The sequence below is a fragment of the Brachyhypopomus gauderio genome, chromosome 15 (assembly GCF_052324685.1).
Source record: "Brachyhypopomus gauderio isolate BG-103 chromosome 15, BGAUD_0.2, whole genome shotgun sequence".
NCBI classification, from domain to species: domain Eukaryota; kingdom Metazoa; phylum Chordata; class Actinopteri; order Gymnotiformes; family Hypopomidae; genus Brachyhypopomus; species Brachyhypopomus gauderio.
The window spans coordinates 19,977,331-19,989,891 of record NC_135225.1 but is presented as its reverse complement, the minus strand read 5'-3'; the positions used below and the strand labels follow the sequence as shown (position 1 = coordinate 19,989,891).

The 12,561-nt window shown below is 45.1% G+C and overlaps 2 protein-coding genes across 2 annotated transcripts in view; both read left to right on the top strand.

Annotated features, from left to right (window-relative positions):
- Positions 1-1,379: 1,379 nt before the first annotated feature.
- On the top strand, positions 1,380-2,855 carry prr18 (proline rich 18). The gene has a single exon (XM_076974110.1). The coding sequence runs from the start codon at positions 1,536-1,538 to the stop codon at positions 2,292-2,294; it is 759 nt and encodes a 252-aa protein (XP_076830225.1). The 5' UTR covers positions 1,380-1,535; the 3' UTR covers positions 2,295-2,855.
- A 133-nt stretch (positions 2,856-2,988) lies between these two features.
- The window catches only part of LOC143476112 (uncharacterized), a 17,443-nt gene continuing 7,870 nt past the window's right edge, over positions 2,989-12,561 (top strand). Inside the window, exons 1-5 of the mRNA XM_076974108.1 lie at positions 2,989-3,557; positions 3,697-3,790; positions 9,263-9,391; positions 10,197-10,352; positions 12,434-12,520. Of these exons, the coding sequence (XP_076830223.1) occupies positions 3,701-3,790; positions 9,263-9,391; positions 10,197-10,352; positions 12,434-12,520 (462 nt within the window). The 5' untranslated portion in view covers positions 2,989-3,557; positions 3,697-3,700. The remainder of the gene's footprint in view (positions 3,558-3,696; positions 3,791-9,262; positions 9,392-10,196; positions 10,353-12,433; positions 12,521-12,561) is intronic.

The following is a 12,561-nucleotide window of genomic DNA, read 5'->3' as shown; positions in this document are numbered from 1 at the left end:
CTACACGGATCACGCGCCTGCCATTGTGTTGCCTGGGACATCGTGTACAAGTGTTGGAGTCTCTTCATCTCAGCTTACTGGTTTTACTGGGGCCAATGGGGTTTTTGGTCAGTTTGTGACGATCCTTATACAGAACGTGGCAAATTGTTAATCTCAAACAAAGAGCACTTGGCATGCTCCGCACACGGGCTGGTCTAGGATGGTTTGTGTATGCGTCTTTTTGTAATTAGGTCTACACGTGAGAGCATGAAAGTGTTAAAATGGGTATGATCGATCCAGTATGAAAGATGTTCACAGACCATGTCCAGCAGTAACTGACAGAGACAATCACAACAATATATATCAGGTATACAACATCTGATGAGTCAAAGTTTATTGTATGAAATATACTGCTCAATAACACATTCTAGATCTCAATTAATAAAAATCTTTGAAATCAGTTGAAAATCTCTCATTTCTACCTGTTGTCTGTTCCATTTGCACAAGAGCAGTTGAAATTGATTCACAATCAGTGTTGCTTCCTATCTGAACACGAAGTGTGTATGACTTGGAGTTACATTGTGTTGTTTAAGTGTTCCCTTTATTTTTTTGAGCAGTGTATATTCATATAATAACAAAGGTTGGTCTATGTGTGAATATCTGAATACATTTTCAAATTTAAAATGCAATTATATCATGTATTTGACATAGGTAAACTGCCTAAATATAAATTGCAAGAATGTTTCCTTTTTCTAATTAATAGCATTGAGTGTAACCTAAAATAGCCCACTCCCACTGTTGTAAATAACCTCATCATAATTTGGTGATTGAGGTTCAAGCCAACAAAGCGTCATTAGTACTAGACAACAGAAGGTACGTGTGATCTGTGTTTTTGTGATGGGGAAGGAGCTGTTAAAAAGCGTGTGTAAGCGTGGGATATCGATCTTTGTTCAGTTCACAGTGGCTGGGTGACCACGTCTTTACGAAAAGTAGGCTACTGTAAGATAAAAACCATCAAATCAATAGTAGAGCGACCCGACTGTCATTAACATTTCTGTCTATGCTATCTCAAGGTCACTGCTGTAGAAAATGTTTAATGATTAGTGTACGAAAAAGCGGGAGAAAGCCTTTAATATATACAGTTATATTGTTATAATATATAGTGCGGCGTTAACGAGGGGAATTTATTTCGGGAAATAATATGTTGGTCATATCCTTGACCCATGCTCGTATAGGTACATAATGCTTAGTGGGCTAAAAATAAAGATTAAAATAAAATGACGGAATCTCTTTGCCCATTACCGGCTCACCCCCCCCCCCCTCCCCCCGTTTCACTCGCATGTCAGCGCTTGTGTAACCACGCCTCCGCCGCGGAGCACATAAATCACGGAGAAATCCCTCCGCGTGGCAGTGTAGTCCAGAACCGGCCAGTGCTCCACACGAGAGCGCGATTGGAGTAAAGGGGATAGCAGGATAATGCGAAACGACCTCTCCGAGTTATTTTGGTGATCATTTCCTCCCCCCACATAGTACGTGCTGTAACGTCTTAACCCAAGATGCCTTTTCCACCTATAAACCTCCATTCACGGATATCGTCACCGGGAAAAGAACTCCTCCGAAAAAAGAAAAACGGCACCAATATTGTGCCTCCTCAGTCGTTCCTGGGTCATAAACCGAGAGAGGAGAAGGAAACCGAGAGGGAGAAACTGGGTCGGAAGGCAGGGCAACAGGCGACCAGAGCCCCCACAGAGAGCGCAGGTCCAGACATGGAGACGGACAGCAGGGACTCGTGGCTCCGTTTAACGGAACCGCTGGGCGGCTCGTGCGAGAGCGTCCCGCGCTCCAGTTCGGGAGAGTCGGCGGCGCACCGCGCCAACAGACACTCCTCCCGGACTTCTCTGGGTAAAGAAGACGGGGAGCAGGAGGTCCAGTTCTCCCTCAGTCTCACGCCCGAAGCCGTTCTGGTCATTCAAAAACGGAACCTGGAGAAACAGATGATGGCCAAGCAGAAGTGTTGCGCGTCCGCGGACCTCCGACACCGGCGGGTCTTCCCGTCCAAGAGGGCGCAGGGCAGTTCGAAGAGCGCGGCACCTGTTGCGAAACCGGACCGCGCCGCCGACATTAGCGCGATTGTAAAGATCTCCCTTCTCAACGAGCAGTACAAATACGATGACGTGGAGTACGAGGATGAGGATGGAGACGTAGACGAGACCGTGATGAGGAAGTGTAAAGAGTGGCTCAAAGGTGTGGAGAGCGCGGCCGCCTTCGGCAAAGTGGACAAACTCTCATCGCTCCCGCATCTGAAGAGCTGCTGACTCTACAGACACACTGTGAAAACCCCCGGACGAACACGCTAAATCACCTGCGAGATGTTCCTCTGGCCACCCACAGTCAGGAACGTGACGTGCACCGGTGTAGCCTGCTGATACGGCGGCTGCGCTGTTTCTCAGAGGCTTCTCAGACTTCTCAGAGACTTCTGAGAGACTTCTCACTGTCTCTCTCAGACGACGCCGTGAAGCGCTTTAGTCTTCTGCACTGGACTATGAATGCTCTAGCTCGTCTGCTGTGCGCTTTGGGTAGAGAAAGCGAAGGTCAACCAGTGAATCACCAAGTATATAGTGACATCCTACTGCCCTGATGCTTTCTTTGTGCCAGAAAACATTAGGCCTATCTGTCAAAGACGATGCCTGCGCCAGTTAGAATGAGCTTCATGACCAAGAACTTGCAAATTTGTACGAAATATGCTCGAGGTGTTTAAAGAAACCAGCTTTGGTATTTACAGTATTTATTTTAAAACGCTAAGTTGTGTTTGTTTTGTGTTTGGATATATTGTCATTTTAAAAAGTTTTGAGAAAATAAAATGTAAAATTATTTAAGCTTTTGCTTTTCCGGCTGCTTTATACTGTAAATAATATTTCTGAAAAACGGTATGTTATGATTTATCAGATGAACCCATGTAAAACGTCTATCCTGTCTTTATTCCTGTAGGATTGAGTCAAAATGCATCAGTGTCTGAATACCTTTAACGCTGAACATGGTACAAAATAATATAATTAGATTTATGCACTTGCACTGAGCAAAGTCCTGGAATCGTGTAGATAAATAATTAAACTCCCTTGGGGAATCGTTAGGTTGTGCGTAAAATGTGTCAATGTGAGGATACTGTGTGCAAGAGATTTTTCTGGCTATGAAACATTGAAAATATCCTTGCTACCATTAAAAAATAAATAATAGTTTTCAAATAGCTTCTCTAAATCTAAAGAAATGTAAGTTGTGGGAAAGACCTATAAAAAACCGCCATATGCAAACTGCTCTCACTATGGAAACGACCTCTGAAACACAGACTTATTGTCAACTCTGTTTGAGTCGCTCTTGCTACTGTGGAGACTGTTAGGGTTTAATTGACAGACCATTTAAGTTTAGGTGCATTAACTGAACTCAATAGGGAAATGTATATATGTTTTGACCAGACATTGTATCGTAGAAAATAGCATATGGTTTAACCTGTGTAGTGAACTGAATAGGAGTGAGTTTTGAATTGATTACATAATTATATCATTGATTGGATTATATTTGTGGTAAGTCATTCAATACTTTTGAATTTCTAGAACCTATTTGTCTTCATTTAATGGACAATGGTTTTTGAACGATGAAGATACTACTTCCAAATAATTTTATCGAAGTTTAATTGAACTGTAGTTCACTGGTCTGTTAAAGCAATATGTTGACGCAGAAGGTTCAAGATGTTCACCAGACAAGCTTCCTTCCACCTATCCTGGACCCTCACCTGTTGCCTGAATCCTTTCGAAAGGTAGGTCGTTCTTTTAAAACATGATTACTCATTAAATCAGGCTTTGTTCTACACCAAAACACCTTTCAACAAACTTCGCAATCTGACGAATCAGCATTTTGACAACAATAAATACCCCCTAATTGTTGCCTTAGACAGTACTGTATATACGTTCAATTGATTGAAAATTATTTTATAATGTGTATTTAGTCTTTATAATGCTTGTTGTACCTTTTGTCTCTCAAAAGCCAAAAACTCCAAACATTCATTTGGTGCATTACTGATTCTTACCATGCTGAGATTTTACCATTGGTATTGTGGATCAGTGGGAGATGTATGCAGTGTAACAGTTGTGCTAGTAACATATTCTAAATTATATTTGGTGAAATCTAAGTTGTATAAAGGTGAAACTAACGTAACATGAAAGACATCCGTCCATGGAAACAAACATTGTTCTCTACTTAGTACACAAATGTTGTGTACACTAAAGTGGTTAAATAGCCGTATGCAAGCTATCATATATAGAGATATGGATATTTAAGGGTAAGTCATAACGTCTCGGTGTCCCCGTTTTTTTTTTACAGATTAGAACAGCATGGCTTTCTTTATTGTGTGTATATGCATGAGCTGTTGTGTGGGGCAGGAAGTGGAGAGACGTGAGTTACAGATACAGTGATTTGGCATCTTGAGAAGTAGGGATGATAAAACAAAATGGCATGGTCAGCAAAAGAAGCTTAAAATCAAAATGCCAAAATATCCTGAAACGTAAGCAATGGTGATGTTTACGTGATATCTACTGTATCACAACTTCAGAATCATTTGAGAGTTAGAACTGTCACCTTATTCGTGCCTGTGAAGCCACACTACAGGTTCTAAACAAATGAGATATTTATCAGTCTATGCTGAAAATAATGTTTATCAGGTTGATATGTTTATATATCTACGTGCAGTATTCTAATGTAAAAGCAATAGACGCTATCAAATAAAATGCTATTTTCACTGTACGTTAATATTTTGCACCTACACAGTTAGCATCTCAGCCTTGGAGAACTTGTGCTTTTTGCAAAACACGTTAATCTCATTATCTCGTTGGCTTGAGTTCAGTGATCACCATAGCAATGCAAGCAAGCTGCAGTGAAAACAGTAGTGTGTGAGGTGGTATAGCCATGTGAACCTTTATTCCCAGTTCAGTCCCAGCAACCTCTTCTCCCGATACCTGGTCCATAAAGCACGTTTAGACACAACTGTTGCGTAACTGTCATTGTGTGTAGACCCTCGGCAGGAGCAGTGTCTGCGTCCGTGTCTACACAGCCTGTCCCCATTTTCTTTCTTGCTCATTTTGTCCTCACAAGGGCTTCTCTGTGTGGGGTGGTGCATGTGGAGAACGTTCTGGAATACACCGCTTTGTGTTCCTGTCCACTGGTGGATGGAGCAGAATGACAAGAGAGGACAAACAAATGACTGCTGAGTGGTCGCCTAGGTTACAGGCAACACCACCCCCCCCACCTCCCTCCCCCCGGTCCACCAAATCCTCCCAGCTAGGGTTAGGGTTAGGGTCCTCCTCCACCCTCTCCATCTTTATCGACGGTCCTCCTCCACCCTCTCCATCTTTATCAACGGTCCTCCTCCACTCTCTCCATCTTTATCAACGGTCCTCCTCCACCCTCTCCATCTTTATCAACGGTCCACCTCCACTCTCTCCATCTTTATCAACGGTCCTCCTCCACCCTCTCCATCTTTATCAACGGTCCACCTCCACCCTCTCCATCTTTATCAACGGTCCTCCTCCACCCTCTCCATCTTTATCAACAGTCCACCTCCACCCTCTCCATCTTTATCAACAGTCCACCTCCACTCTCTCCATCTTTATCAACGGTCCTCCTCCACTCTCTCCATCTTTATCAACGGTCCTCCTCCACCCTCTCCATCTTTATCAACGGTCCTCCTCCACCCTCTCCATCTTTATCAACGGTCCTCCTCCACCCTCTCCATCTTTATCGACGGTCCTCCTCCACCCTCTCCATCTTTATCAACAGTCCACCTCCACCCTCTCCATCTTTATCAACAGTCCACCTCCACTCTCTCCATCTTTATCAACGGTCCTCCTCCACTCTCTCCATCTTTATCAACGGTCCTCCTCCACCCTCTCCATCTTTATCAACGGTCCTCCTCCACCCTCTCCATCTTTATCAACGGTCCTCCTCCACTCTCTCCATCTTTATCAACGGTCCACCTCCACTCTCTCCATCTTTATCAACGGTCCACCTCCACCCTCTCCATCTTTATCGACGGTCCTCCTCCACTCTCTCCATCTTTATCAACGGTCCTCCTCCACTCTCTCCATCTTTATCAACGGTCCTCCTCCACTCTCTCCATCTTTATCAACGGTCCTCCTCCACTCTCTCCATCTTTATCGACGGTCCTCCTCCACCCTCTCCATCTTTATCAACGGTCCTCCTCCACTCTCTCCATCTTTATCAACGGTCCTCCTCCACTCTCTCCATCTTTATCAACGGTCCTCCTCCACTCTCTCCATCTTTATCGACGGTCCTCCTCCACCCTCTCCATCTTTATCAACGGTCCTCCTCCACTCTCTCCATCTTTATCAACGGTCCACCTCCACTCTCTCCATCTTTATCAACGGTCCTCCTCCACCCTCTCCATCTTTATCAACGGTCCTCCTCCACCCTCTCCATCTTTATCAACGGTCCTCCTCCACTCTCTCCATCTTTATCAACGGTCCTCCTCCACTCTCTCCATCTTTATCAACGGTCCTCCTCCACCCTCTCCATCTTTATCGACGGTCCTCCTCCACTCTCTCCATCTTTATCAACGGTCCTCCTCCACTCTCTCCATCTTTATCAACGGTCCTCCTCCACTCTCTCCATCTTTATCAACGGTCCTCCTCCACCCTCTCCATCTTTATCAAGTCCTCCTCCACCCTCTCCATCTTTATCAACGGTCCTCCTCCACCCTCTCCATCTTTATCAACGGTCCTCCTCCACTCTCTCCATCTTTATCAACGGTCCTCCTCCACTCTCTCCATCTTTATCAACGGTCCTCCTCCACTCTCTCCATCTTTATCGACGGTCCTCCTCCACCCTCTCCATCTTTATCAACGGTCCTCCTCCACTCTCTCCATCTTTATCAACGGTCCACCTCCACTCTCTCCATCTTTATCAACGGTCCTCCTCCACCCTCTCCATCTTTATCAACGGTCCTCCTCCACTCTCTCCATCTTTATCAACGGTCCTCCTCCACTCTCTCCATCTTTATCAACGGTCCTCCTCCACTCTCTCCATCTTTATCAACGGTCCTCCTCCACTCTCTCCATCTTTATCAACGGTCCTCCTCCACCCTCTCCATCTTTATCGACGGTCCTCCTCCACCCTCTCCATCTTTATCAAGTCCTCCTCCACCCTCTCCATCTTTATCAACGGTCCTCCTCCACCCTCTCCATCTTTATCAAGTCCTCCTCCACCCTCTCCATCTTTATCAAGTCCTCCTCCACTCTCTCCATCTTTATCGACGGTCCTCCTCCACCCTCTCCATCTTTGGACGCCCCCAATTTCTGTGTTCTTCATCTGTACTCAACTTTATATAGTTTAATTTTCACTCCTCCATTTATTTTTTCTGCTTTATATTCTCTGTTATTCTCTGTTAATACCCTGTACGGCTGGTAAATGTGTACATAGGGATGGGTGAATTCCGTAATGGAGGGAAGTTGTCAAGAGACTGATCTGATGTGAGGACCTGCATGTGACCTGGTCCCTCTAACATGTCTGTCTCTGGGTCCAGTCAGAATAGACTGTGTTGAGCAGGCCCAAGGGTTGTGTTGCCCCATACTAGGACATGCATGCCCAGACCAACTGGTACTTACATAGTATCTTCTGATGCTTAATATCTTCAACTCATTTATCACATGTTCTTGAAGATCCCTCCTTTGGTAGACTTTGGTAATCAGTTCACAAGCAGCCATTGCTCACAGGACATTCCTCCATCTTGTTTAAACGCATGGCCGTTTTACCATTTTCCCAACTGGCCTGCTAAAAGTCTCCTTCCTGTAAAGTCCTTTGTGAGTGATGACAAAGCCCGGGCTTCCCAAACGGGACGACCCCGTAAACTGTGAGAATGTGGGCACGGAGAGGCTGCCAGCTGGGACACAGTAATGTCTGCTCTTCTCCTACGGGGACACAGAGCAGCGATGGGCAACGTCTCTCCTTACTTAATGGAAAAAAACACATACTGTCTGCTGAAAACAGGTGAGTTCCATCAACTCTTATATGTGGAGATATTAAAAAAAGACCTGCTTTGTGATTGCATTGTTCGTATTGCATATCCTGACGTCATTGTCTTTTTTTATGTGACATAATCAGGATCGAATGTGAATGTTTGATTGTTCATAAAATGGAGCCACAGAGCCACTCCATGAATAAATTCATACCAAGAATTCATGATTCTGCTCATTTAAGCAGAGTCGTCTCCATGGAAACTTTAGGAGACAGTCCAGCTACTTCTCGAATAGAATCTAAGGTGTGGTCCAGTGCCCGGGCAGTCTGTTAAATGTGAAACCCTTGTTGGAACTGGCGAATGTGATTAGGCATTCAGAGACCTGTGAAGAGTGCTTGTAAAGAGATGCTTTGGAAAAATGCCTGGACCCAATGAAACGTACCACTCTAGTGCATATCGGCTGCTAAATACACAGACTCCAAAACAAGTAAGCTTACACTGAGCTGGATGTGCTAACTAACTGGTCTCGTGACAAGGCTCGTGTTTAGGTGGGGGTTCCTGTTTATGTTGTGTTGCGGTGCTATGTATCCGTGTAAAGCTTGAACACGTTGAACTCCTGGAAATCGTTGGATTATAGAACGTCCCCCCCATCCTCCTCTTCTCCTGTGATCGACACGCCTTGCAGTACAGCTGCATTAATAATAACTATCACTTATCAGCCGGTGTGAAACAGTAAACTGCGGTGTTTATTTGTGTTGTCACAGCAGGACAGGACAGATGCAGGTGTGTGTTCCAGACCGACAGACCAAGCAAGCAGTTCACACGTTGGCGTTAACGAACCCAAACAAACGGCCCGGTCTGTTACATGGGCTGAGTCGTGAAATGCTCCAAGCAGCGGTGTTGCATAAGCACGTACCACATCGATTCACTCGGGGAGGGGGGAGGTTCTCATTGTCGGCTGTTATCAGTCTCACATTCATGCATCCGTGGAAAAAAAACACACGTTTCTTGAAGTGTGTTCTGGGAAGCAGAGGAGGACAAGACACATCTCTCTCGTCCTGCCTTCAAAGGCCGTGCGGGTGGAAATTGGCTCCTTTTGGCATCAGAGGGAATATGATGTCTGGGCAATTTGAGGGTGATTAGTGTTGTGCTCAGGACAAATCAAAGTGGGTTCTAACTAATCGGTTATGGCGGGAAACAGGAAGACATATGCACCTTGTTATTTACTAGGTTTATCTGTTGTGTTATTTTTTGCTCAAAAAGACAGCCAAAGCAGTGACGCAGAAGAGAAAGCTGAAGGTGGGAGGAGCCAGAGAGTTGTCTCCGCCCCCAATCTCTGCTTTGGATTCAGACAGAGTGGCTGAGATCAGAAAGAAAGCTTTACGTGATCAGGTGCCATCAAAGAGTCTTTTTAATACATAAAATACTGTTACACATACACACCCATACACACACATGCACACCCATACATACACACATACAGTAGAGGTATTTTTTAATACCACTTTTTTTTTTTTTAGTTTTTAATCCAGAATGCTGAAAAGCAAAGAAACGAAACGCATGGTTTACATGATTTATCTTCACTTGTTGACTCCTTAAAGCTGTTTGTTTTGGTTGAAGGCAAGCTGCATGAGTGAGCTCCTAACAGCTGACGTGACAGCTGAGTAAACTGAATCCCCGTCTATCCCCAGTACTATTGATATATTAGAGAAGCACCACTTGGACAGTTTAGAACAGACTACACCCTTTTAAACCTCATCTGGGTGGGACAAAGATCAAACAAGCCTATAATGGAGACCTTTCTGTCACTCGCTTTAATAACAGCTCTGACATATTCTACTACTGTACTGGTCGTTCACAAGTAACAGTTTTATTTAACATTACAATCCATTTAAAGTAGTACATATTTCTACAGGCCACTATTTTTTAATTAGGAGCATTCATTTATGAATAATGTAAGTGCTCTTAAATTATGAATAGTAGAGACTCGACCATTTTTATATTTCATTAGTGTCTTTTTGTATTTAATGTAATAACTAAATGATATGGCATATTATCCATAAGAAATTTCAGTTCATTGATGATTCTGAATCTTGTGAACGTTCACCCTCGTCAGCCGTTCACTCCTGTATATTTCACATTTGTCATTTTCTTTACTGCCAGGTCATTTTTTCATCTTCATTCCTTTACCCTTTAGCGCCATCTAGAGACGTATCGCAACATTCACCGACTGCGGGATATACTGTCTCGCCACTACGCGGAGTTGCTGAAAGAGAACGTCAAAAGACAGCGACATGAAATAAAACAACCTACCTCAGCTGCCCTGACAACCACAGAAAGGCCCAATGAACAGGTTTGCCCGTTTATACGAACGCACGTTTATTTTTGCGCACGATAGCTGTTTGTATTAAAGGATCACTGTCAAATCCTCAGAGCATTGACTGGATATCACCGATAGGTGGCAGCGGTCCAAGACAAACAGTCGGCCTAAACCTGCTTCCTTAAGTGGTCATATATGAAAATATTAAGAGAATGTGAACTGAGTCAAAATATAAACTCAATCCAGATTAGTTTTAGACTGTTGGTCTACAATGGACTGTGTTTTTATTTGCAATGCCAGATTCATAACTCTGTGAACACAAGAGATTTAGATCAAAATGTTAGTGTAAACAATTAGGTTAGCTTACAGCTATATTACATGTGAGCCTGCATTCTCCCTCACAGTATCTAGGCCCAACTCTTTGATCTTTGATCTTGTGGCCAAATTCAGGATGTCCTTCAGGATGAGAACTCCACAGTTGTGTATGGTAATGAAATCTTCAGTGACTGGCCCCTCCCCTCTCTGTCTGAGCTCTAATACACAAGTGGCAGAATCAAAGGCAGTCAGTGCTCAGCCCTGGACCCCTGGGTCACTCCCAAACCCATCCTCACACACGTCTAGCGCAGGGAGCTAAAGACCCACACTGAGTCTAACTCAGACGAAGTGAAAAATTTATAGTTCTGCAAGATTTTAATTAGTCTCTACAAATATGGCGAGTTTGATGTAACGATTAGAGTGTGTTGACTAACTTTGTGAGACCGGTTGATGTAAATGACCTAAAATAAGTCAATTATTTGCATAAATCTATGAAATACTAAATGCTGTTCTTTGTTGACTCCACTATGTAAAGGAACTCCACTATGACCAATATGGCTTACTGTGTATTTTGTCTTCTCTAAGGAAGTGAGGTGTCTGTAATTCATGCTGCACGTTGCCTTAGCCAGTCTGTAGCCCCACACTGCTTTGAAGTGCAGGTATGACGTCACTGAGGCCGTGAAGATTGAGGAAGCTTCTCGTTTTAATATGGGGGCTGGGGGCTGGTGGTGCAGACTTGTGATTGACTTTGATTTTGGCCCGTCTGGCCTGAAGACAATGAGGGTGAGAGAGAGAGTGATGGAGCTGTGGAGTGGGGGCTTAAAGTAAGGAGATGGGGCAGGGGGGGTGGAGGGTGGAGGGGGGTGGGGTTAGACAGATCCTGTCTTATCAACCCCCTTCTATAAAAGCTGGTCTTCTTCAGTGGGCTGTAATTGTCTCCTCTAATGACCTCCACTGGAGAAGGGGACAAAAGAAGAGCTATAAAGGGCTTTATGAGCCTGCCGGTAGGAAACCTTTGGTGGAGAAGAAAAAAAGAGAAAGAGAATAAACTGCCAAGCAAATGAAACTGCCCCCGTTGTTTCCTCAGCCCAGGCTGAGTACCTCCCAACCCCCTCGCCCCCCTCCACAGTCGGGACTCCACGACAGGGCAGAGCGGAGCAGGCACATCCCAGGCCACCTGCTGGGGCCTAATTGGTCCCTGCTGTGGTTAATGGCTTCCTGTGGCTGCATGTTTACTTCTCATTTGCTTTGGGTGCTGCGTTTCCCAGCCGCGCTGCAAAACGAGGGTCCTCTCTGAGTCTCCACACACCCCACTCTCACCCCACTCGCACCCCACTCGCACCCCACTCACACCCCACTCTCACCCCACTCTCACCCCACTCACACCCCACTCACACCCCACTCTCACCCCACTCACACCCCACTCTCACCCCACTTTCACCCCACTTTCACCCCACTCTCACCCCACTCTCACCCCACTCACACCCCACTCACACCCCACTCTCACCCCACTCACACCCCACTCACACCCCACTCTCACCCCACTCACACCCCACTCTCACCCCACTTTCACCCCACTTTCACCCCACTCTCACCCCACTCTCACCCCACTCACACCCCACTCACACCCCACTCTCACCCCACTCTCACCCCACTCACACCCCACTCACACCCCACTCTCACCCCACTCACACCCCACTCTCACCCAACTCTCACCCCACTTCGTGGTTATCTTTCTAATTCTCTTCGTAAATCTCTTCTTAATTCTCTTAATTGTCACTCTTTTTTTTTTTTTGCAGAGATCAACTTCCCAGAAGCTACTTAGATCAACCCTCCACCATGATGATGCATTCCTGAGGTCTTTGCCTAAAACACGTCATTACCTGGTGAATCTCTCACTCCATGCATTTAATATAACCACATATCA